Consider the following 25356-nt stretch of genomic DNA (forward strand, 5'->3'; position numbering starts at 1 on the left):
CGGGGAGGGGCCGGCGGCGATTGGTCGGAAGGGGGCGTGGGCCCTCGAGGCGTGACGCGTGGAGCGGGAGGTTCACGCGGGGGAGCGGGTGGAGGCGCTGGGGCCCGGCCTGAGCGGTAAAGCGGGGGCGGGGAGCTGTTTGACGAGGGAGTCGGTAACTGGGGGAAGGGTTGGGGGTCCCGGGGTCGTCGAAGAGCAAAATGGGGAGGGGGGGGAGTCATGGGAGGGAGAGAACCATCTAGCCAATGAGAAACGACCTGGGGGGGCGTCTAGGGGGGCGGTATAGGGAGGTTTGGGGGGATGAAACAGTCATGTTGGTATTTGTAATAATAATAATAATTTTGGTATTTGTTAGGCGCTTACTATGTGCCGAGCACTGTTCTAAGCGCTGGGGTAGACAAAGGGGAATCAGGTTGTCCCACGTGGGGCTCACAGTCTTAATCCCCATTTTCCAGATGAGGTAACTGAGGCACCGAGAAGTGAAGTGACTTGCCCCAAGTCACACAGCTGACAAGTGGCAGAGCCGGGGTTCGAACCCATGACCTCTGAGTCCAAAGCCCGTGCTCTTTTCCACTGAGCCACGCTGCTTCTCGCGCTGTTAAGCGCCTACTATGTGCCAAGCACTGTTCTAAGCGCTGGGGAGATACAAGGTCATCAGGTTGTCCCACTTGGGGCTCCCAGTCTTCTTCTCCCCCGATTAGACCGTAAACCCGTCCAAGGGCAGGGACTGTCTCTGTTACCCATTTGTCCATTCCAAGCGCTTAGTCCAGTGCTCTGCCCATAGTAAGCGCTCAATAAATACTATTGAACGAATGAAGGAATCCCCATTTGACAGATGAGGGAACTGAGGCCCAGTGAAGTGACTTGCCCAAGGTCACACAGCTGACAGGCGGCGGAGCCGGGATTATTAATAGTAATAATCATGGTATTTGTTAAGCGTTTACTATGTGCCAAGCACTGTTCTAAGCGCTGGGGAGATACAAGGCGTTGAGGTTGGCCCACGTGGGGCACACAGTCTTCATCCCCATTTTACAGGTGAGGTTAACTGAGGCCCAGGGAAGGGAAGTGACTTGCCCAAGTTCATACAGCTGACAAGCGGCGGAAGTGGGATTATTATTAATGATAATAATAATGGTATTTGTTAAGCGCTTACTATGTGCCAAGCACTGTTCTAAGCACTGGAAAGATACAAGGTGATGAGGTGGTCCCATGTGGGGCTCCCAGTTTTCATCCCCATTTTACAGGTGAGGTTAACTGAGGCCCAGGGAAGGGAAGTGACTTGCCCAAGGTCACACAGCTGACAAGCGGCAGAGCCGGGATTATTAATAATAATAATCATGGTATTTGTTAAGCGCTTACTATGTGCCAAGCACTTTTCTGAGCTCTGGGGAGATACAAGGTGTTGAGGTTGTCCCCCGTGGGGCGCAGTCTTCATCCCCATTTTACAGGTGAGGTTAACTGAGGCCAAGGGAAGGGAAGTGACTTGCCCAAGGTCACACAAGTGGCGGAGCCGGGATTAGAACCCACGATCTCTAGTTCCCAAGGGAATGGGGGGAGGCTGACCCCTGCATAGTCCTGAAACCTGAGGTCTGGCCCACCCAGAAGAGGGGGCTCCTGGCAGAAGCAATAATATTGATTAAGTACTTAATAAGTGCAAAAGCACTTGTACTCTGCGCTGTGTTAAACATACATGGATGAAGGGCTGCATCATAATGATAGTAATCGTGGTATCTGATAAGTGCTCACTATGTGTCAGGCGCTGTACTAAGTGCTAGGAAAGATATAAGATCATCAAGTTGGACATAGTCCCTGTCCCACATAGGTCTCACATTCTTAATCCCCACTTTATAGATGAGGGAATTGAGGCCCAGAGAAGTTAAGTATTCAAAAGTATTTATTCAGCACTTACTGTGTGCAGAGCACTGTACTGAGCACTTGGAATGTACAGTTCGGCAACAGCTAGAGACCATCCCTGCCCAATAACGGACTCACGGTCTAAGCGCAGCTCACTTAAGAAGCTCACTTAAGGTCCCGCAGCAGACAAGTGGCGGAGCCAGGATTAGAACCCAGGTCCTTCTGACTCCCAGGGCCCGGACTCTATCCACTAGGCCTGCTTCTCTGTATGTGGAGGGGTTGTGGGATGGGCGAGCCTGGGCCACTTCAGGGTAGTTATAGGTCCTTCCTCCCTCCCTCCCATCCCCGGCCCCGCTGCAGGATGCGGTCGGTTCTCCGGAGACCATGGCTGCCGGGCGGAGCTGGTGGCAGAGCCTGGCCACCGGCCAGAAGGTGGCCCTGGCGCTGGGGGTCCCGGCTGGCATCACCGTCGGGTACATCCTGTACCGGCGCTTCCGTGAGAGCCGAGGTGCGGGCGTGGGGCCGTCCACGGGGCCGGGTGAGATTGGCCGGGCACGTGGGAACCGTCGGGGGGGCTTCCTGTTCCACTGGTCCCGGGAGACCCAAGGGAGGGGTGTGGGTACCTGGGCGCGGGCGCCGATGCCCATCCCTCTCTGGCTCCGCCGCAGAAGGAAGGGGCGGGGGGGGCTGGGCAGGGGGGCGTCGGGGGGCCGCTGACCCCCTGTGCCGGACGCAGAGGAGCGAGTGACGTTTGTCGGGGACGACGACATGGAGGTGGAGGTGCGGGTGCCCCAGGAGGCTCTGAAACTCATCATCGGACGCCAGGGAGCCAACATCAAAAAGGTAACGGCAGGAAAAAGATGCCATCCCCGGGCACATGGGCACACAGGTACGGGCCATCTGGGGGATTCCACAGCCTCGCCCCCCCACCCTACCCCGGCTGGTCAGCCAAGGCCTCCGGGCTCAGGAGGGATGGAGAGAGGAGATGTGGGGGTGAGGGGTGGGATCTGCTGGGTCTCTGGGGGAGAGTCAGGGATGGAGAGGGAAGAATCAGGGGCGTGGGGTAGTCAGTGCTGCGTCACGCGGGGAGAGTCAGGGATGGAGGGGGGAGAGTTGGGGTCCGAGGTGGGCCATGTTTGGTCACTAGGGAGAGTCAGGGATGGAGAGGGGAGAGTCACGGGTGTGGGATAGTCCGTGCTGGGTCACTGGGGGAGAGTCAGGGATGGACAAGGGAGAGTCGGGGATGTTGGATGATCTGTGCTGGGTCACTGGGGGAGAGTCAGGGATGGAGAGGGGAAAGTCGGGGGCGTGGGATGGTCCGTGCTAGATCACTGGGGGAGAGTCAGGGATGGAGAGGGAAAAATCAGGGGTGTGGGATGAGCCATGCTGGTCAGCGGGGCAGAGTCGGCTATAGAGGGGAGAGTCGGGGTGTGGGGCGGTCCGTGCCTCGTCACTGGGGGAGAGCGGAGGACGGGCCGCCGCGTCCGGCCGTCACCCCTCCCGCCCCCCGTTCCCACAGCTGCGGAAGGAGACGGGCGCCCGCATCAATGTGGACATGGAGGGGGCGGGGGAAGAGCGGGTGCTGCTCATCAGCGGCTTCCCCGTCCAAGTGTGCAAGGCCGAGGCCGCCGTCCACAGGCTCCTGCGGGAGCACGCCCAAGTGCACGAGCAGATCTCCGTACCTCAGAGGTCCATCGGCAAGATCATTGGTAGGCGTCCTCCCGCCTCCCGCACCCCGTTTCCCCCCATACGCACACCCTCCATCCCCCAGCTGGGGGGCTACCCGCCTGTGTCCTAGCAGCCAGTGCCGGGGAACTGACCCCGGGTAATGATAATTAGGGTACTTATTAAGCGCTTATTATGTGCCGGGCACTGTTTTAAGCGCTGGGGTAGATACGTTCATCAGGTTGGACACAGTCCCTGCCCCAAATGGGGCTCACAGTCTTCATCCCCATTTTACAGTTGAGCTTACTGAGACACAGAGAAGTGAAGTGACGGGCCCAAGGTCACCCGGCAGACAAGTGGTGGAGCCGGGATTAGAACCCAGGTCCTTCTAACGCCCAGACTCTATCCTCTCAGCTTCTCCCTCTTCGCCCCCAGCCTGCCCGCAGCCGGATCGGGGGTTGGGGGGAGCCCACGGGCTCAGTTGGGCACATGCCCTCCACAGGCAGGGGGGGAGAGACCATCCGCTCCATCTGTAAGAGCTCGGGGGCCAGGATCTCCTGCGACCGGGAGGCCGAAGGGGCGCTGCTGCTGACCAGGTTCATCAACCTGTCGGGGTCCCAGAAGGAAGTGGACACGGCCAAGGTAGGGTCCCCCACCCCTTCCTCGCCCCAGCCCGCCCCGCGACCCTCCCCAGTACAGTGCTGTGCACACAGTAAGTGCTCCGTAAATACCACTGACCGAGTCATCCATCGGCCAGTGGTATTTATTTCTTCGTCTGCGGTATTTGTTAAGCACATACTATGTGCCAGGCACTGATCTAAGCGCTGGGGCAGATTCGAGGTGATCAGATTGGACACTGTCCGTGTCCCACATGGGGCTCACAGTCAAAATCCCCATTTTACAGATGAGGTAACTGAGGCACAGAGAATTGAAGTGACTCGTCCAGGGTCAGACACAGCAGACAAATGGCGGAGCGGGGATTAGAACTCAGGTCCTTCTGACTCCCAGGCCCGGGCTCTATCCAATAGACCATGCTGCTTCTCAGCGTGGACTATGTGCAGAGCATTCTACCAAGCACTCGGGAGAGTACTATATAACAATTAGACGTGTTCCTTGACCACAAGCTTATAGTCTAGAGGTGGTACTTGGTAGGCGCTTACTATGTGCCAAGCCCTGTAAAAAGTGCTGGAGTAGATAATCCAGTCGGACCCAGTCCCTGCCCCACATGGGAGTCTGTGTTCCAAAGAGGTGGGAGAACAGGTATCGGCTCCCATTCTACAGATGAGGAGACTGAGGCCCAGAGAAGTGACCTGACCAAGGTCATTCCATAAGCAAGTGGTGGAGCTGGGATTGTTCTTATTAGGGGCGTTCTTCGCTACCTCAGAGTCTGCCAATCACACCCGCCATCTCCCCTATGAGACTCCGGGTTCCCTTGAGGGCAGGAATAGCAGTATGGCCTAGTGGAAAGGGCACAGGCCTGCGAGTCAGAAGGACCTGGGTTCCAATCCTGACCACCCTGGGCCTGCTGTGTGACCTCGGGCCAGTCGCTTCACTTCCCTGGGACTCAGGTCCCTCGTCTGTAAAATGGGGATTCAGTCAGTTAATTAATCATATTTACTGAGTGCTTACTGTGTGCGGAGCACCGTACTGAGCAGTTGGGAGAGTCCAGTACAAGAATAAACAGACACATTCCAGTACAAGAATAAACAGAACGAGCTTACAGTCTGAAGGGGGAGACAGACATGCATATAAATAAATGCTACAGATATGGATAGAGCCCTGGCCTGGGAGTCAGAAGGATCTGGGTTCTAATTCCGGCCCTGCCACATGTCTGCCGAGTGACCCTGGGCCTCAGCGACCTCATCTATAAAATGGGAGTGAAGATTGGGAGCCCCGGGTGGGACGTGGACTATGTCCGACCTGCCTGACTTGTATCTAACCCAGGGCTTAGAACAGTGCTTGGCACATAGTAAGCACTTAACAAGTACCATAATCATTATTATCATTATAAGTGGTGTGGGGCTGGGAGGGGGCATGAGTAAAGGGAGTCCAATTCTCCCACCTCCTTAGCCTGCAAGTCCCCTATGGGATCTGATTATCTTGCATCTACCCCAGCGCTTAGCACATAGTAAATGCTTCCCGAATACCACAACCTATAATTCTATTTATTTATATGGATGCTATTGATGCCCGTTTACTTGTTTTGATGTCTGTGTCCCCGCTTCTAGACTGTGAGCCCGATGTGGGACGGGATTGTCTCTCTTTGTTGCCGCATTGTACTTTCCAAGCGCTTAGTAGAGTGCTCTGCCCACAGTAAGCGCTCAATAAATACGATGGAATGAATGAATTACTATTACTATTATAATTATTGGTTGGGGTGGATGCGGCTCACGGGGGCGTCCCCTTCCTCTCCCCCTTTCCTCCCCCCTCCCCCGCAGAGCCTAATCCGAGAGAAAGTCCAGGAGGACGAAGTGCTGCGCCACCACATCGCCCACTCGGCCGAACTGCGCGTCCAGCGCAAGCAGCCGGTCGGCGTGCGGCGGGAGGCGGCCGGGGCCGGTGAATCGGTCACCCCCAGGGAGCCGGAAGACCGGTGGAAGGCGGCCCTGCGAGGAGGAGGGGGAGATGAGGCCGACCCACCGGTCGAGGGACCCCCCAAGCCGGGCCCCGACAAGAGCCCCAAGTTTGAAGGTAGGCCCCTCCGGCCGGGCAGCGGGGAGACCCCGAGCTCTCTGGGACCCGCCGGCAGCTGCGGGGGGATGCTGAGTGACCGTGGAGGGTCGGCTGACCCTCCCGGCCGACCCAGTGCCCAGCCCCGACCTGAGCTTCCCGGCGGACGAGCTGCTGGAGGTGTACGTGTCGGCGTCGGAGAACCCCGGACACTTCTGGATCCAGATCCTGGGCCCCCGCAGCCTGCGGCTGGATCAGCTGGTGGCCGACATGACCCGGCACTACCGCGGCAGCTGCCCGCCCGTGAGTGATCCCGCCGGGACCCGGCCCGACCGGCACGGAGGAGGGCGACCGCCCCCCGCCCACCCCGCCCTCTCCCCCTCCCCCGGCAGGACGCGGCCCAGCCGGTTTGCGTGGGCGACATCGTGGCCGCCCCTCTGCCCGAGGACGGCCCCTGGTACCGGGCCCGCGTCCTCGGCCCCCTGGACAGCGGCAAAATGGACCTGTACTTCGTCGACTTCGGCGACAACGGCGAGAGCCCCGTGGAGGACCTGCGCCCTCTCAGGTGGGTCCGGAGCCTGGCGGCAGCCGGGGATACATGGAGGTGGCCTTCCCAGGCTGGACGGGGGGGCGGACGGAGCCGGTCTGGAACTCCTGGGCCGTGGGTGCTTGGGGAAGGAGAGGATTCTTGGATGGGGAGGACGTGGGCCCCGAGCCCTTCCTGGTGTTTCCGTGTGCGCAGGAGCGACTTCCTGAGCCTCCCGTTCCAGGCCATCGAGTGCAGTCTGGCAGGTGTCGCCCCCGCAGGTGAGCCGGGGGGTCGGGCGGGAGGCCGGAACGAGACGGGGCGAGCCCACCAGCCCGACAACTCCCCCTTTGCCCCGACCCCCATCGCAGGGAAGCAGCGTGGCCTAGCAGATAGGGCACGAGGCCGGGGAGTCAGCAGGTCGTGGGTTCTAATTCCTGCTCTGCCACTTGTCCGCTGTGTGACCTGGGGTTAGTCCTTGCGTGTCTCTGCGTCCTCATCCTACAAAATGGGGATTCAATCCCTGTGCTCCTCCTCCTCCTCCTCCTCCAAATACCAACATTATTATTACTTAGACTGTGAGCCCCCTTGCGGGACCTGATGACCTTGTCTCTACCCCAGTGCTTAGTCCAGTGCTTGGCACATACTAAGTGCCTAACAAATTCGATTATTAGTGGTCCCTCGAGGTTAACCATGTAGCTGGAGAGTGGAGCACTGAAATAAATCATAGGTCGGGGAAGCGACCAAGAAAGTGCTCGGGAGGTGTAGGCCGACCTTATGCACTCAATGACGAAGGGGGGAAATAATAATAATATAGTATTTGTTAAGCACTTACAATGTGCCAGGCACTGGGCTGGGGTGGATACAAGCAAATCAGGTTGGATTTAGTCCCTGTCCCGCCTGGGGCTTAAAGTCTTAATCCCCATTTTCCAGATGAAGTCACTGAGGCCCGGAGAAGCGAAGTGACTTGCCCAAGGTCACGCAGCAGACAGGTGGCGGAACGGGGATTAGAACCCAGTTCCTTCTGACTTCCAGGCCCGGGCCCTCTCCGCCTCGCTGCTTCTTAGGGCATGGGGGGGGAGATGAGAGGCCAGCCAGGGAGGGCTTCCTGGAGGAGGCGCAGTTTCAGTAGGGCTGGGAAGACGGGGCACGGGGCGGTCTGCCGGATGTGAAGGGGAAGGCGCGTGTCCGTCTGTCCGTCTGCCCTTCCGTTCGGGGGCGGCCCAGGTGGGCAGTGGGAAGAAGCGGCCCTGGACGAGTTTGAGCGGCTGACGCACTGTGCCGACTGGAAGCCCTTGGTGGCCAGGATCTCCAGCTACGTCCAGGCCGGCACCACCACCTGGCCCGCCGTCCACCTGTTCGACCTCAACGAAGGACAGGTGAGGTCGCCGTCCCCCCCCCCCCCCCCCCCCCCGCAACCGGCGAGCCTGGGAGGTTCCCCCCACCAGTCTCTCTGTGGCGGCGATCTCTTTGACGTCGGTCTCTGCGACGGGTCTCTGGGGCCAGGTCAGGTCTCTCCGTGTCGGGTGCCTGACCTCTCCCCGTCTCTGTGTGTGATCTCCGCGCTCAGAACCTCGATATTGGGCTGGAGCTGGTCCGCCGGGGCTACGCCGTCAAGGTCCCTCAAGAACCAGAAGTCCCCGAGCCGCTGGTGGGTCAGACGCCCCCTCCCCTCCCCACGGCCCCACCGTCCAGGTTCCCGTGCCCCACCCCATTTGCTCCTCCGCCTTCTCCCCCGACCCCCTGCCCAGGCCCCCGAAGCGGACGCCTCCGAGGAGAGCCCGGGGTCCGGGAGCTGGAAGACCCCCGCGGCCACGCCGCACTCCCTCTCCTGCCACAGCCTATCAGGTAACCGGGGAGGGGGTCCCGCGGGGCGACGGGGGGGAGGGGGCAGGCGGGTGGTCCCGTGGCCATTCCCACCTCTCCCCTCTCACCCCGCCCAGAAGCGGCCTCCCCCTTGGACGATGACGTGGCGTGACGGGCGGGACGGACGGCTGCCCGCTTCCGGACCGACAGGGGCCCGGGGAAACCGAGGCCGGGGTGTTGGTGAAGAGGGTTGGGGAGGGTCTCGGGGGGTGGGAAGGGGACCCTCCAACCCCCGCTATCTCAGGAATTGACCCTCCACTGGGGTGGGGGCGTGTTGTAAAGGGCCGGGGGTGGGGCCCGGGTCTGAGGGTGTCGGAGATTGTGACCCAAATAAAATTCTGTTTGAAGAGGGTGAGGCTGTGCTGCGTGGGAAGGGGTGGGGGGATCCCCCACTGGACCCTGCGTGTTTGTGCCCCCAGCCCTCCCCTCCCCACCTGGGCCCAGAGCTCGAGGCGCAGGGCAACCCTGGGCTGGAGAGTGTCTGAGTGTTTATTGTTGTGTTGGACTTTTCCAAGCGCTTAGTACAGTGCTTGGCACATAATAAGCGCTTAACAGATACCATCATTATTATTATTACCCTTGACTCTCCCCTTTCCATCCCTGACTCTTTCCTCAGTGATCCAGCACGGACCATCCAACACCCCAACTTTCCCCTCTCCGTTCTTGACTCTCCCCCGTGACCCAGCACGGACCATCCAACACCCCTGGGTTGCCGCTCCGGGGGTCTCAGCCCCCCTAGGTCCTGCAGCCACAGCAGGTTGCGGGTGAGGCGGTTTCCCCTCCTCCTACCCCACAGCAGGAAGATGTTTCCTCCAGTTTGGACATCCCACACCCCTCCCGCCCCCAAGAGAACAGCTGGGTCCATCCCCCGCCCCGCTGGTGGCCATCAAGCACGGCAGCGGCCATAGGCAGGACCCAGGGGTCCCCCCCCGGCCCCGCACACACAGCCCGCCACCTTCAGCCCCCATCCTCTCGTCTTTATTTGGGGAGAGGGGGGAAATGACAACATAGCGGGAAGGCCCAGCTTCAGCCCACCTGGCCCCGTCGGTCAGGTGGGGCGGGACGAGGTGGAGTCAGAGGGCGCTCGATCCAGCTGGTACACCATGAAGATGGCATCGTCCCAGGGAGGGAGCGCAGGGTGGCCCGGCGGCACCAGCTCAAATCCCAGGTAGCTGAACGCTCGCAGCAGGGCAGCTGGGGACAGAAACAGACAGGTGGACGGAAGACGGGCGGGCGGGGAGAGAGAGGCAGCCGCATGGGTGGCGGGGGGTCGGTTGGAGGGGAAGGGGGTGGGTGGGGAGAAACAGGCGGACGCGTGGACAGCAGGGTTGGTTGGCGGGGAAGACAGGTGGGGAGAGACGGGCGGCTGGGGGCTGGCAGGGGGTTAGTTGGCAGGAAAGACGGGTGGGTGGGTGAGGAGAGATGGGGGACACGTGGACAGCAGGGTTGGCAGGGAAGTTGGAGGGGGAGGAACAAGCTGGGGGGTTGGGCGAGGGTTACGGAGCGGGAGACGTCCGGGAGGGCCACCGAGTCGGACGCGGGGGTCGGTGGAGCCGCTCCCTCCTCCCTCCCCCATTCCACCTCCACCTTGCCCCATGGCCAGAGCGCCCGGCCCCCGGGTGTGTGAGGGGGCAGCGGAGACGGCCCCGCGGGGACCCCCTAACCTCGGTCGCTGCGGCCCGCGTGGAAGTTGACGAACACGGCCTCCACGTCCGTCTTCTCCTCAGCGAACTCCAAGGTCTGGGTCAGGCTGAGGGCCAGGGAGAGCGGGCACGGTGAGGCCCCCTTTGGGGTGGGCAGAGGGAATGTGGCTCCCCCCAGCAACTCGGGTCGGGAGGTGGACGATGGCATTTTGTAAAGCGCTTGCTATGTGCCGGGCACTGTTCTAAGCTCTGGGGTAGATACAGGCTAATCAGTTTGAACGCAGTCCCCGTCCCACATGGGGCTCCCCATCTTGATCCCCATTTTCCAGATGAGGTAACTGAGGCTCAGAGAGGTGAAGTGACTTGCCTGGGGTCAAACAACAGACAAGTGGTGGCACCGGGATTAGAGACCGTCAATGATAATGGCAGAAAACAAAAGGTTCCGGAGAAAAGATATCCACAGAGTCTCTATGAATTGGAAACGACTCTTCGGCACCTCAAATACCATACTCTGTGCCAGGCACTGTTCTAACCACTGGAGTAGATACAAGCTAATGACATTGGACACAATCCCTGTCCCACTTGGGGCTCCCAGACTTCATCCCCATTTTCCAGATAAGGTGACTGAGGCACAGAAAGGTGAAATGACTTGCCCAAGGTCACTCAGCAGATGAGTGGCGGGGTCGGCATTAGAACCCCGGTCCTTGGCACCTGTTCCATTTCCTGCGTTTCTCCAGAAGGGGTCAAGGGAGAAGTTGGCAGCCCCGCCCCGCCACCCCCAGCAACGTCGCCCAGGGCCCCAGAAGCATCAGGCCGGAAGTCAGATATTTGTTAAGCGCTTACTATGTGCCAGGCACTGTACTGAGCGCTGAGGTGGATACCGGCAAATCGCATTGGACCCAGTCCGTCCCACACGGGGCTCCCAGTCTTCATCCCCATTTTCCAGATGAAGGAACTGAGGCCCAGAGAGGTAAAGCGACTTGCCCGAGCCCACCCAGCAGACAAGTGCAAAGAGCCCGGGCTTGGGAGTCAGAGGTCGTGGATTCTAACCCCGGCTCCGCCACTTATCAGCTCTGTGACTTTGGGCAAGTCACTTAACTTCTCTGTGCCTCGATTACCTCATCTGTAAAATGAGGATGAAGACTGGGAGCCCCACGTAGGATAACCTGATTACCTTGTATCTCCCCCAGTGCTTAGAACAGTGCTTGGCCCATAGTAAGCACTTAACAAATATTATTATTATTATTGTTATGCGGCAGAGCCGGGATTAGAACCCTCAGGGGAGACAGTGGGCCCTTCCTCCCCTCTCCCCGTCCCCCTCCTCGGCCACGGCAGGGGCCTCGCTCACCTTTCCTGGGTCTCACGGTGCAGGGCGAGGTGTGGGGTGTCGAGGAAGAGCCGGTGGTGGCCCAGGACACCGTGCCAGTGGGCGGACGCCTGCGGACCCAGGCGGAAGTGAAAGTCCACCTGCACCGGGTGCGGGGCGAGAAGGGGCTCCGCGGCCAGCACCGTCAGCTTCCCCGCCTGCCGACAAACATTTTGGGGGGTGAGGACCCCGGGCCCGGTTTCCCCTCAACCGGGGCTCCCGTGGGATACGGGGTTGCCGCCCCAGAAGACCCTCACCCCGACCCCCCTCCCCAAGACGGGCCCAGCCTTCCCGGTCCTCCCCGGCCTGCCACTTATGCCTAATAATAATAATTGCGGTATTTATGGAGCATTTACTCTGTGCCATTCATTCACTGGTATTTATTGAGCACTTACTATATGCAGAGCACTGGACTAAGCGCTTGGAATGTACAATTCGGCAACAGAGACAATCCCTGCCCAGCGACGGGCTCACAGTCTAAACGGGGGAGACAGAGAGCAAAGCCAAACAGAACAAAACAAAAACAAGACAACATCATCAAAATAAATAGAATCAAGAGGATGTATACCTCATTAACAAAATAAATAGGTAATAGATAATATATTCAAATGACAGGCACTATACTAAGCGCTGGGGTGGATACAAGCAAATCAGGTTGGACACAGCCCCTGTCCCACGTGGGGCTCACAGTCTCAATCCCCCTTTTACAGATGAGGGAGCTGAGGCACAGAGAGTTGAAGCGACTTGCCCAAGGCCACACAACAGACAAGTGGCGGAGCCGGGATTAGAACCCATGACCTTCTGAGCACCCCCAGTCTTCCACCCTCTAGTTTCGCCACCGTAGCACTCTCTCCAGCCCCCAGTTTCCGGGTCCCCCTCAACATCCCGTGTACCCCCCACTGCTAACCCCTATCCCAAATACCCCCTAACTCCAGGTGCAGTGGCAGGCCTGAATGACTTGTTCATTCCAAGCGCTTAGTACAGTGCTCTGCACATAGTAAGCGCTCAATAAATACTATTGAATGAATGAATGAATGCCCTGAGGACCCTGGCCCCCCTTTCCTGCCCTGCCCCTGGAGATCGAGCTGCCTCTAGACCGTAAATTCATTGTGGGCGGAAAATGTGTCTGTTCTAGCGTTACACCGCACTCTCCCAAGTGTTTAGTACAGTGCTCTGCACACAGTAAGCGCTCCATAAATACGATCGACTGGGAAAGGATAACTGCACTTGTTTCCAGTCTGGGAAGCCCTCCCTCTTCATGGGCTAATTCTATGGTGCTCTCCCAAGCGCTTAGTACCGTGCTCAGTATTCATCTGTATTTATTGAGCACTTAGAGTGCGGATTCGAATCCATGACCTCTGACTCCCAAGGCCGGGCTCGTTCCACTAAGCCACGTTGCCTCTCAACGTTTCAATGGGAATGTGTCAATTCTATGGTCATTCATTCGTTCCATTGTATTTACTGAGCGCTTACTGTGTGCAGAGCGCTGGACTAAGCGCTTAGAAAGTACAATAGAGCAATAAAGAGAGACAATCCCTGCCCACAGCGGGCTCATCCTTTCCCCAGCGCTTAGTCCAGTGCTCTGCACACTGGAATAATAATAATAATGGCATTTGTTGGGCCCTTACTATGCACCAAGGCACCGTTCTACGCGCTGGGGTAGATACAAGAGAAGCAGAGTGGTTTAGGGGAAAGGGCTTGGGAGTCAAAGGTCGTGGGTTCTAATCCCGGCTCCGCCACTCATCAGCTGTGCGACTCTGGGCAAGTCACTTCACTTCTCTGGGCCTCAGTTCCCTCATCTGTAAAATGGGGATGAAGGCTGTGAGCCCCATCGTGGGACCACCTGGTGACCTCGCATCTCCCCCAGCGCTTAGAACAGTGCTCGCGCTTAACAAACACCATCATTATCTGCCAAGCACTGTTCTAAGCGCTGGGGGAGATACAAAGGTCATCAGGTGGTTCCAGGATGGGGCTCACGGGCTTCGTTTTGCAGATGAGGCCACTGAGGCCCAGAGAAGTGAAGTGACTGGCCCCTCGGCAAATCCGAGGGACTGAGTGAGCGACCTCCGAGGCGACCCCTACCCCGGCCCACTGACCTTGTAGACCTCCTGGAGGGGCGTGGGGTCCGAAGGCCCCCCGGGGGGAGGCTCAGGAACACCGGAGGCAGGGGCGGGGCCGGAGGCTCAGCTCCCCCTGGCCAGCGCTGGGGAGGGGGACGGGGAGAGGAGGGGGCGTGAGGCCCACGAACCCACCGACCCCACCCCCGGCCTCCAGGGAAGGGGCCCTTTGTCCGCCTCCCCCCGCCCCAATGCCCGGCAACCGCCCTCTGCGGTCTGCCCCGGATCCCTCCTGCTGCAAGGAGGTGGGCAGAAGGCGGCGGGGGCCCCGGGTACCTCCTCTCGGCGGGCAGCATCTTCTCCGGGGCGGCGGGAGGGAGAAGCCGGTGCGCGGGGTGGGGAGGGGGATGCCTGGGGGGCTCCTTGGCTCTGTCCGGGCAAGGGTCGGGGTGGCACGGACCCGGCCTGGGCGCTCTGCCTGCCGACCTGGGCGACTGTGGGCATCCGGCCGCACCCCGGGATCACCCCCGCCCCCGGCCCCATTGTGACCCGGCCTGGTTGGGGCCCCTCCTCCCGTTTCCCCCCCCTTTCTCTGCCCACCCCCCGTGACGTGGAGACAGTCGCTCCCCTCTTCTGCCTGCCCACCTTGAAGAGGGAGGGGAGAGAGGGCCCGCGGTTGCCATGGCAGTGTTGCACTAGCCTCTCCCCTCTGCATAATGACCCCCATCCCATCCCTCCCCTGCCTCCGGGCCGACAGGGGAATGACAATTACGGTATTTAATATCATGGTACCTGTTAAGCGCTTACTACGTGCCGAGCACTTCTAAGCCCTGGGGTAGATACGAGGAGATGAGGTTGTCCCATTTGGGGCTCACAGTAATCGCTTACTAGGGGCCCGGCACTGTACTGAGCACCGGGGGGGATACAAGCAAATTGGGTCAGACCCAATCCCTGTCCCACATGGGGCTCACAGTCTCAATCCCCATTATTACAGATGAAGTAACTGAGGTCCAGAGGAGTGAAGTGACTCGCCCAGGATGACACAGCAGACAAGTGGCAGAGCCGGCATTAGAACCCATGACCTTCTCACTCCCAGGCCCATGTTCTACCCACTGTGCTACACTGCTTCTGTAAGGATTATTAATAATAATAATAATAATGTTGGTATTTGTTAAGCGCTTACTATGTGCAGAGCACTGTTCTAAGCACTGGGGGAGATACAGGGTGATCAGGTTGTCCCACGTGGGGCTCACAGTCTTCATCCCCATTTTACAGATGAGGTCCCTGAGGCACAGAGAAGTGAGGTGACTTGCCCACAGTCACACAGCTGACAAGTGGCAGAGCCGGGATTCGAACCCATGACCTCTTACTCCCAAGCCCAGGCTCTTTCCACTGAGCCACGCTGCTTCCCGGCTCCTCTCTTCAGACTGCGGGACCTAAATAGTAATAATAACAGTATTTGGTCAGCGCTTACTATGTGTCAAGCACAGAACTAAGTGCTGTGGTAGATTAGGCAACCCCAAACTAAGCCCCACTTTTCCTCATCTCCCACTCCTTTCTGCATCACCCCGGCTTGCCCCCTTTGCTCTTTCCCCATCCCAGCCCCACAGCACTTACATCCATATCCCATAATTTATTTCTATTAACGTCCATCTCCCCCCCAAGACCGTAAGCTCATTGTGGACAGGGAATGTCACTGTTTATTGTTGTTCTATGCGCTTTGTACAGTGCTCTGCACACAGTAAACAATAAATACGATTGAATGAATGAATGAAGTAATCGATCAATTAATGGTATTCATTGAGCATCTTCTACATGCAGAGCACTCGGGAGAGTACGACAGAATTAGCAGGCAGGTCCACAACGAGCTTACAGTCTAGAGGGGGAGGCAGACCATATCAATAAATAATTTATGATATATAATTTAAAGGCGAGTGCCGTGGGGTTGAGGGTGGGGTGAATATCAAGGTCACAGATCCAAGTGCGTTGACGAGGCAGGAGGGAGCGGAGGGAAAGAGGATCAGGGAAGGCCTCCAGGAGGAGGTGTGCCCTTAGTAATTGCTTTGGAGGTAGAGAGAATTGTGGTCCGGTATATATGGAGGGAGAGGGAGTCCAGGGTAGGGGGAGGACGTGGGAAAGGGGTCGAGATAGACGAGATCGGGGTACAGTGAGGAAGCTGGTGCTGGAGGAGCGAAGTGTGGAGGCTGGGCTGTAGGAGTTAATCGGCGAGGTGAGGTAGGAGGCCGGGAGCCGCTGGTGAGGAGCTTCTGTTTGACGTGGAGGTGGATGGGCAACCACCGGACGTTCTTGAGAAGTGGAGAGGCATGGACTGAACTTTTTTTTAGAAATGTGATCTGGGCAGCACGAGTGAAGTATGGATTGGAGCGGGGAGAAGTTGGAGGCGGGGAGGTCGGTGAGGAGGCTGATACAGAAATCAAAGCGGGATAAGATCAGTGCTTAGAACAGTGGTCCATGCTTAGAACAGTGCTTGGTGTGTAGCAAGCACTTAACAAATACCCTAATTATTATAAGAGTTTGGATCAGCATAGTAGCAGTTTGGATGGAGAGGAAAGAGCGGATTCTAGCAATGTCACGGAGGTTGTACTGACAGGATTTAGTGACAGATCGGATATTGGGTGGAAAGTGAAAGATGAGTGAAGGATAACGCCGAGGCTTGTGAGATCGGGAGGTGAGAGGTATCGTTTACAGTGATGGGAAAGACAGGTGGCGTTCCATTTTGGACCGGTTTACTTTGAGGAGTCGGCGGGATATCCGGGTAGGGATTTCCTGAAGGCAGGAGGAAATGCCAGGTAGCAGGGAAGGAGAGAGATCTGGGCTGGAGATGTAGATTTGGGAATCATCTGCATAGAGATGGTAGTTGAATCCATGGGAGAGAATGAGTTGTCCAAGGGAGTGAGTGTAGATGGAGAATAGAAGGGGACCCAGAACTGAGCCATGAGGGACACCCATTATCAGAGGGTGGGAGGCAGAGGAGGTGCCAGCAAAAAAAACTGAGAAGAAACAGAGAGGTAGGAAGAGAACCAGGAGAGGACAGGGTCAGGGAAGCCAAGGTTGGATAAAGTTTCAAGGAGGCGGGGGTGGTCGGCAGCGGCGAAGGCAGCTGAGAGGTGGAGGATGGGGTAGAGGCCGTCGGATTTGGCGAGGAGGTCATTGGTGACTTGAAAGAGGGCTGTTTTTAGAGGGTTCAGGGGTTTAGCTGAGGTGATCCAAGGGGCTGCAGGTCCCTGACTCCCTTGGCAGGGCTCTTTTCACGAGTCCTCTCTCTATCCGGATGATTTAGGCCTCTCCCCCCACCAAAGGCACCAGTCTGGGGTTGGAGAGAAAAGCCCGGGCCTGGGAGTTGGAGGATCTGGATTCTAATCCTGAGTCCACCACTTGTCTGCTTGGGAAAGTCACTTCACTTCTCTGTGCCTCAGTTACCTCATCTGCAAAATGAGGATTAAGACTATGAGCCCCATGCGGGACATGGAATGGGTCTAACCTGAAGCAGCGTGATCTAGTGGAAAGAGCATGAACCTGAAAGTCAGAGGACCTGTATTCTTATCCCACCTTGCCAACTGTATGCTGTGTGACCTTGGGCAAGTCACTTAACTTCAGTTCCCCTCTTCTCCCTCCTATTTAGACTGTGAGTCCCATGCAGGACAGGGATGGTGTCCAACCAGATTAGCTTGTATTTACCCTAGAGTTGGGTAAAATGTCTGGCACATGATAATAATGGTGGTATTTTTTAAGCGCTTACTATGTGCAAAGCACTGTTCTAAGCGCTGGGGGGATACAAGGTGTTCAGGTGGTCCCACATGGGGCTCACAGTCTTAATCCCCATTCTGTAGATGAGGTAACTGAGGCACAGAGAAGTTAGGTGACTTGCCCAGAGTCACACAGCTGGCAAGCGGCAGAGCCGGGATATGTAAGCACTTCACAAATACCATTTAAAAAAAAATGATCTGGGCAAATCCCTCATATCTCCAGGAAACCCTTCCAGCTGCCTACCCATAAAAATACCATAAAACAAACAAAAAAATCTGATTAGCTTGTATCTCCCCCCAGCACTATAATTCCATTTCTATTCATTCATTCAATCGTAGTTATTGAGCGCTTACTGTGTGCAGAGCACTCCACTGCTGCTAGGGGAGAGGAGGGGGAGGTGTCCCAATCTCGCGCAGGCGCGCTGCGGGCACTCCCTGAAGGGTGCTGGCGTCCCGCTCTCGCGCAGGCGCGCTGCGGGCACTCCCTGAAGGGTGCTGGCGTCCCGCTCTCGCGCAGGCGCGCTGCGGGCACTCCCTGAAGGGTGCTGGCGTCCCACTCTCGCGCAGGCGCGCTGCGGGCAACCCCAGAGGGGTGTTGGCGACCCAATGTCGCGCAGGCGCGCGGCGGGGAGCTCCGGAGCGGGGAGGCGGCCTGGACCAGGCGCGCGGCGGGCAGCCCTGGGGTCCTGCTTGGGCGCGCCTGCGCAGTTCGGCTGGGGGCGATGCTGCGAGCGGGAGCCGAACGTGCCGCGCAGGGGCTGGGGCTGAGGCGGGGGGTCGCGGCGGCGGCGGCGACGACCGCGGTCCTGCCCCCGCCCCAACCCCGCATCGCCATCCCGGAGCGGGGCCTCCACCGCTCCCCGACCCTGGTAACCTGGGGGGGTGGGGGGGCGCGCGGCCTGGGAGCCAGGGGGTCGTGGGTTCTAATCCTGCTCTGCAACCTGGGACAAGTCACTTCTCTGGGGCTCGGCCCCCCAGAGGGGGACTGTGTCCAAGCCACTTTGCTTAGAGTAATTATGGTCATGGTTAAGCATGAGCAGCGTGTTAAGCGCTTACGATGTGCCGGACACTCTTCTAATCGCTGGGGTAGACACAAGGTGATCGGGTTGCCCCACCTGGGCCTCCCAGGCTTCACCCCCATTTTACAGATGAGGAAACTGAGGCCCAGAGAAGTGAAGTGGCTGGCCCGAGGTCCCACGGCAGACGATAATAATCGTAATAATTATGGTATTTGTTCAGCGCGTACTATGTGCAGAGCACTGTTCTAAGCGCTGGGGTAGAGAGAGGGTAACTGGGCCTCAGTTCCCTCATCTGTAAAATGGGGATTAAGACTGTGAGCCCCACGTGGGACAACCTGATTCCCCTGTGTCTACCCCAGCGCTTAGAACAGTGCTCTGCACATAGTAAGCGCTTAACAAATACCAACATCATCATTAATCAGATTGTCCCACGTGGGGCTCACATTTTTTTATCCCCATTTTTCCAGATGACACTGAGGCCCAGTGAAGTGACTTGCCCAAGGTCACACAGCAGACAAGTAGCAGAGCGGGATTAGAACCCACGACCTTCTGACTCCCAAGCCCGGGCTCTTGCCACTAAGCCACCCCAGCGTGAGAAGCAGCGTGGCTGAGTGGAAAGAGCCCGGGCTTGAAGAGTCAGAGGTCATGGGTTCAAATCCCAGCTCAACCGCTTGTCACCTTTGTGATTTTGAGCAAGTCACCTTCTCTTGGCCTCAGTGACCTCATCTGTAAAATGGGGATGAAGACTGTGAGTCCCCTGTGGGACATCCTGATCACCTTGTATCCTCCCCCACACTTAGAACAGTGCTTTGCACATAGCGCTTAACAAATGCTATCATTATTATTATTGTACCCACCCCAGCGCTTAGTAGAACAGTGCTTTGCACATAGCGCTTAACAAATGCTATCATTATTATTATTGTACCCACCCCAGCGCTTAGAGTGTGTGGTGTATAGTAAGTGCTTAAGAAATACCATGATAGTGATTATTATTCTTTCCGTGGCCCAGGGCACAGTGGTGGTGGAGCGTTGGTGGCAGGTCCCGCTGGCGGCCGAGGGCCGGAAACCTCACCTGAAGGCTCGACACCGGATCTACCGGCTGGTGGAAGGCGTCCCGACCCACCCGCCCTCGGGCGAGATGGAGCTCATCCTCACCCAGTCCGTGGAAGGTGAGCCAGGGTCGGGGCAGGAGGCCCAAGGGTCATCCCGGGTTGTTGTGATAATAACGGCATTTGTTAAGCGCTTAGTACGTGCCAAGCACTGTTTTAAGCACCGAGCGGGGTACAAGGTAATCAGGTTGTCCCACATGGGGCTCACAGTCTTAATCCCCATTTGACAGATGAGGTCACTGAGGCCCAGAGAAGTGAAGCGACTTGCTCAGAGTCACCCAGCTGACAAGTGGCGGAGCCGGGATTAGAACCCACGACCTCTGACTCCCAAGCCCGGGCTCTTTCCCCTGAGCCACACACTCCTGTCCCCCGAGGGTGAGCGCTCCATCGTCCCCGCCTTGTCGTTTCATCTCACCGTGAGACGGTATCTCACTGCTGTCTCGTGCCGTGCACTTGATGGAGGCGGGAGCTAACATGGCCCAGCGGAAAGTGCCCAGGCCCGGGAGTCAGAAGACCTGGGTTCTCATCCCCACACGTCGCTTCACTTCTGCTTCAGTCCGACCTGATCAGATCGTATCTCCCCAGTGCTTAGAACGGTGCTCGACGCATAGTAAGCGCTTGAGTACCACCGTTTTCCTCATCTGCACACTGGGGGTCCGATTACCTGTTCTTCCTCCTACTTAGACCATGAGCCCCATTTGGGATGGGACGATTTTGTATCTACCCCAGCGCTGAGTAAAATGCTCAGCATAGAGTGAGCGCTTACCAAAAAATGGCACCTCTGTCTCCTTCTCTCAGAGCTGGGGGTCCGGGGTGACACGGTCTTTGTGAAGAAGTCCCTGGGGCGCAATCATTTGCTTCCCCAGGGCCTGGCTGTGTACCCCTCCCCTGAGAACAAGCGGATCTTTGAGGAGGAGAACCGGGTGAGCAGGCGCTGGAAGGCGGGGGTGGGGGTGGGGCGGGCAACCTGGAGGACGGGGGGAGGAGGTGAGGGTGGGGGTGGGTGTTATTCCTTCCCCATTCCCACGTCTCTTCATCCATCCCCCCGCAGCTGCGGCAGGAGGGGAAGCTGGAGAAGATCCAGACCAAAATGGGCGAGTTGGTGAGTGGGTGAGGGGCCCTATAGTCAGTGGGTGCTGGGGGCCCTGGGGGTCGGGGGTCCGGGATCCCGGTGGGTCTGAGACCGCTCAGCCGCTGCCCGATGGCCCACCCACCCTCCATTCCCACGGCGCTCCTGGTGGGACGCAGGGACACACAGAGAGGTTTAGAATGGTTTTCTTGAGCGGGGTGGGGAGAGGGAGTCTCAAGACCCCCCGTGCCCCTACAGACGGTGAAATTTCTGAAGACTGCCCGCCTCGAAGTGGGCATGAAGAACAACGTGGTGTGGGAGCTGAACCCCGAGATCGTCTGCCGCCACTTCTTCAAGAACGTGAGCTCTGGAGGGTGAGGAGGGGTCGCGGGGAGGGGGGAGGGGTGCGGTCGGGAGAGGTGGGGGTCCCCCCGACCACCGACTCCGCCCCCTCCCAGCTCGGCGTGGTGTTGGCGCCGCACACGCTTCGACTTCCAGAGGAGAAGATCACGCGCTGGGGCGAGTACTGGTGCGAGGTGACGGTCAGTATCCCGGGTGGCGGCGGGGCGAGGGGGGACCGGGGCGGGGGAGGGGGACAGCCAGGGACCCCCTCCCACGTGTCTCGGTGCCCTCCGGCCCGCAGGTGAACGGCCTCGACACCATCCGGGTGCCCATGTCCGTGGTGAACTTTGAGCGGCCCAAGACCAAGAGGCGCAAGCAGTGGCTGGCCCGGCAGCAGGCCCTGCTCCAGGGCCCGGCCTCCCCCTCCCCTTCCCCTCCTGCGCCCACCGAGCCCACCCCCCAGTAAACGGTGCTCTGTCCCCATCCGGGGCGTCGGTCTTCCAGGCCGGGATGCTGCCGCGTCCCCTACTGGGGCCGCCCCTCTCTCTGGACCAGCTGGGCCCGCAGCCGCCCAGGTAGCTCCGGGTCAGTGAAGTACTCTGTGGCCGGGGGTGGTGACGGGGGGCAGACTAGATCAGGGCACGCACACACACATCCACCCGACCGGGCAGGAGAAAACCCAGGTGCCCGGGACTTCTCAGATGTCATCACAGGGGAGCACACCCAAACCCACAGGGGGTCCCGTCCCACCCCCAGGTCCAAAACCTTGGCGGGGGCCCCACCCACAACCCCTTGCCCCCTCACCTGCGGCAAACTCCTGGATGTTTTCCGGCCTCTTCAGCAGTATGGCCCTGGATGAGGAAGGGAAGGGCGCGGGATCAGTCCCAGTGCGTGCGTTTGTGCGTACACACGCGTGTGCCGCTACTCAGGGCGGGCGGCCCACGGCAATAGAGGGGAGTACAGTCGGACACAAGATAGGACTTTCTGACTGGCAGAACCACTAGCTCTGAGAGCCTCCTAGCCTCTGGTCACCCCAAAGGACAGGACAGTTGTCCATCTTTCCTAGGCTGGGTTAGTTTCTTGCCCACCAGCTGGCAGGGAATGGAACCAAATAACCTCCATCTGACTGAGACAGTAAAAGCTTGGTTCTCCGGTCTCTCCTTCTCACTGTTTGGTTTTGTTTTTTATTTATGGTTCATAAATCACTTCCTATGCACCAAGCACTGTAATCAGGTTGGTCGCGTCCACTTCCCACATGGGCTCATAGTCTTAGTCCTCATTGTACAGATGAGGTAACTGAGGCCTGGAGAAGTGAAGTGACTTACCCAAGGCCACCGGGAGACAGGTGGCAGAGCTGGGATGAGAACTCAATTCCTCTGACAAGACTGTGCTCTTTCTGCTAGACCACTCAGCTTTTCATTGGTTGCTCCGTGCTCACCCCCTAAAAGAGGGGGGTGGGGTCCCATTGGGACTCTGCCTTAAATCCCACCCACCATACCTTTGGGGTTCTCCTCTTTTTATGTGGCTTCAGCTCCTAATCACTCAGAATCAACTCCCAGCCTCGACCTCTCATCCAGTCCCTACAACCCTACTTCTCCTCAGATATCCATCTGACCACCCGCACCCCAAACTCAAACCACGTAAACTGAGGATTGAATACCTGTTCTCCCTCCCCGCTTAGACTGTGAACCCCACATGGGTCAGGAACTGTGTCCGATCTGTAGCTAATAATAATAATTTTGGCATTTGTTAAGCACTTACTATGTGTAAGGTACTGTACTAAGTGCCACTCTTCCAGCAGCTACCATTTCCTTCCACACTGAGTGAGTCCTCTTGCCCCTACTGGCTTCAAGGCCCTTTGCCCATTCTCCTTACATCTGGACTCTCTCTGGTCTGTGAGATGTTCTACACAGTAGGTACTCAGTAAATAGCCCTGTACTCCTTCCCCAAGTAGACTAAACTCCCCTCCCTTGGGCTGATCGGGTGTTCTGCCCCTCCCTGGTCCCTCTGTCTCGAGTCCCTTGCCCTCTGGCTGCTGTCATTGCTGCTGTCCGGAGGGTGGGTGAGGATGCTGGGCCGAGGGAGGATGAGCCACCCCTAGGCTTCCGCTTGCCTTTGAGATCTTCGGATTGGGTCTATGGCATTGAGACCTGCTCGCCCCCAGCGAGGGTCCGCCTTGCTCACGAGGGGACCGAAGATGGCGGTCGCCCCTGGGCCGGTCACCGGGGGGCGGTGGATGGGGTGGCCACTAATAATAATGTTGGTATTTGGTATTTGTTAAGCGCTTACTATGTGCAGAGCATTGTTCTAAGCCCTGGGGTAGATACAGGGTGATCAGATTGTCCTACGTGAGGCTCGCAGTCTTAATCCCCATTTTTACAGATGAGGGAACTGAGGCCTAGAGAAGTTAAGTGACTTGCCCACAGTCACACAGCTGCCAAGTGGCGGAGGCGGGATTCGAACCCAAGACAGGGAGTAGGGGGCGGCTGTCACACCTGGGCCGGCCACCAGGGGGCAGAGGGTGGCGGTCGCTCCTGGACCGGCCGCCAGGGAACGGGTGTCACCTCTGGGCCGGCCACCAGGGGGCGGAAGACGGTGGTTACCCCTGAGTCGGCCACCAGGGGGCGGTGGAGGAGGTGACCACCGGGGTCACCCCTGGAACGGCCGCCAGGGGGCGCGAGGCGGGCGCGCGGCTCTTACCTGAGGAAGCCGCCGATGAGCAGCGCCACGTCCCGGTGAGTCCGGAGGTACCGCTCGTTGGCGATCCGCGTGCTGATCTGCACAGCGAGGCGGGGGTCGCGCTCGACCCTCCAAGGAAGAGTGGACCCCCGCCCCGGGGACGGAGAGTATGCCGGGGGGACCCCTCTCGAGACGGGACCCCCAAACCGTCGTCCCTTCGATGGAGGGACACTGGTGGGGGTCACTCTAGGGGATCCAGACGCCACGGTGGGGATAACTTGGAAGGTCCCGCCCCCCTCCCGGGGAGACCCAGGCCTCTATTGGGGGGGGAGGGGCCCCCTCCATCTCTGGAGGACTGACATCCCAAAGGGGGACTCGCTCCCACCTTGAAGTTCCTCAGCTCCTGTTGCTGCTCCGCGCTCAGCGCCCCCGGATCCGAGTCCGCCACGGGTGTCGTCGCCATCTTCTCGCCGTCGCCCGGGGCAACAGGCGCGCGGTGATGGCCCCGCCCACAGCCCCCCCGCGCGTCCTGCCACGCCCCAAAACCCCTCTCCTCCCCGCGCCGCCGCCCCGCCCACAGTCCCTGTGGCCACAGCTATGCACGCCCACAAATCCCGCCCCTGTCTCAGCTACGACCAGACCCCGCCCTTGTCTCTTGGTCACGCCCACAAATCCCGCCCCTTGTTGCTTGGCCACGCCCACAAACCCCGCCCCGTCTCCTAGCTACGCCCATGAATCCCGCCCCCTGACGCTTAGCTACGCCCAGAGACCCCGCCCCTTGCCGCTTGGCCACGCCCACAAACCCCGCCCCCCGGCTCTTAGCTACGCCCACAAATCCCGCCCCCGTCGCTTAGCTACGCCCACAAATCCCCACCCCTGTCGCTTAGCTACGACCACAAATCCCCACCCCTGTCGCTTAGCTACGACCACAAACCCCGCCCCCGTCGCTTAGCTACGCCCACAAATCCCCACCCCGGTCTCTTGGCCACGCCCACAAATCAATCTCCCCGCCCCCTGGTCGCTTAGCCCCGCCCACACCCCCCCGTCGCCACAGCTTTGCCCCTATCGCATAGTCACGCCCACAAACCCCTTCGCCCCGCCCCCGATCTCTTAGCCACGCCCACCAACCCCCGATGCCCCTCCCCCTCGCTTAACCACGCCCCTGCATCCATCGCCCCGTCCCTTCCCGCGCCCCGCCACGCCCATAAACCTCGTCCTCTCTGGGAAGCGCTCACTAGGTGCCAGGCGCTGGACTAAACGCTGGGGTGGATTCAAACAAATCGGGGTGGACACGGTCATTCGTTCCTTCGTTCATTCCATCATATTTATTGAGCGCTTACTGTGTGCGGAGCTCTCTACTAAGCGCTCGGAAAGTACAATTCAGCAATAGGGAATACGATTCCCTGCCCACACCCTTGTCCCACGTGGGGCTCACAGTCCCAATCCCCATTTTACAAATGGGGGAACGGAGGCACAGAGAAGCGACACGCCCAGGGTCGCACAGCAGACGAGTGGCGCGGAAGGCTACCTGGAGGAGAGGGTGCTTTCATTCATTCGATCGTATTTATTGAGCGCTTACTGTGCGCAGAGCAATTATCTCAGTGGGTCATTGCCCACTCCGGTCCCCCGTCCCCATCCTTCTCCAGCAGGCCCGGAAGGGCGAGGCTGGGTTCTGGCCATGAACCTCGGGGACGCCTCGCTCTGCACAGCGCTAAAGACAGGCC

General features: G+C 58.8%; 4 protein-coding genes across 7 annotated transcripts; 2 read left to right on the forward strand and 2 right to left on the reverse strand.

Moving 5' to 3' along the window:
• Positions 1-32: 32 nt before the first annotated feature.
• On the forward strand, positions 33-8933 carry TDRKH (tudor and KH domain containing). Of its 3 annotated transcripts, none has more exons than XM_029054831.1 (13): positions 33-116; positions 2215-2392; positions 2591-2697; positions 3374-3563; positions 4022-4161; positions 5958-6210; positions 6326-6492; positions 6582-6754; positions 6932-6996; positions 7943-8094; positions 8286-8366; positions 8467-8563; positions 8659-8933. In XM_029054831.1, the coding sequence occupies exons 2-13, from the start codon at positions 2239-2241 to the stop codon at positions 8691-8693; spliced, it is 1614 nt and encodes a 537-aa protein (XP_028910664.1). In that variant the 5' UTR covers positions 33-116; positions 2215-2238; the 3' UTR covers positions 8694-8933. The 3 variants fall into 3 exon arrangements, with proteins under 3 accessions (XP_028910664.1, XP_028910666.1, XP_028910665.1); XM_029054833.1 differs by having other exon boundaries at positions 2215-2362; XM_029054832.2 differs by having other exon boundaries at positions 90-154.
• Positions 8934-9537: 604 nt separating this feature from the next.
• OAZ3 (ornithine decarboxylase antizyme 3) lies at positions 9538-14003 on the reverse strand. Its single transcript, XM_029055478.1, has 5 exons — positions 13895-14003; positions 13687-13772; positions 11573-11748; positions 10246-10331; positions 9538-9775 (listed from the first exon to the last, which is right to left on the reverse strand). Exons 1-5 carry the CDS (start codon positions 14001-14003, stop codon positions 9630-9632), a joined length of 603 nt encoding a protein of 200 aa, XP_028911311.1. The 3' UTR covers positions 9538-9629.
• Positions 14004-18054: 4051 nt separating this feature from the next.
• On the forward strand, positions 18055-22116 carry MRPL9 (mitochondrial ribosomal protein L9). 2 transcript variants are annotated; one of them, XM_029056154.2, is made up of 7 exons: positions 18055-18283; positions 19443-19602; positions 20341-20465; positions 20594-20644; positions 20870-20985; positions 21070-21153; positions 21255-21315. In XM_029056154.2, the coding sequence occupies exons 1-6, from the start codon at positions 18137-18139 to the stop codon at positions 21149-21151; spliced, it is 681 nt and encodes a 226-aa protein (XP_028911987.1). In that variant the 5' UTR covers positions 18055-18136; the 3' UTR covers positions 21152-21153; positions 21255-21315. The 2 variants fall into 2 exon arrangements, with proteins under 2 accessions (XP_028911987.1, XP_028911986.1); XM_029056153.2 differs by having other exon boundaries at positions 18065-18283; positions 20870-20971; positions 21255-22116.
• On the reverse strand, positions 20802-24330 carry RIIAD1 (regulatory subunit of type II PKA R-subunit domain containing 1). The gene is made up of 4 exons (XM_029056155.2): positions 24018-24330; positions 23654-23730; positions 21758-21804; positions 20802-21552 (listed from the first exon to the last, which is right to left on the reverse strand). The coding sequence occupies exons 1-4, from the start codon at positions 24093-24095 to the stop codon at positions 21479-21481; spliced, it is 276 nt and encodes a 91-aa protein (XP_028911988.1). The 5' UTR covers positions 24096-24330; the 3' UTR covers positions 20802-21478.
• Positions 24331-25356: the final 1026 nt, after the last annotated feature.

Source organism: Ornithorhynchus anatinus, chromosome X5, assembly GCF_004115215.2.
Source record: "Ornithorhynchus anatinus isolate Pmale09 chromosome X5, mOrnAna1.pri.v4, whole genome shotgun sequence".
Classification (NCBI taxonomy): domain Eukaryota; kingdom Metazoa; phylum Chordata; class Mammalia; order Monotremata; family Ornithorhynchidae; genus Ornithorhynchus; species Ornithorhynchus anatinus.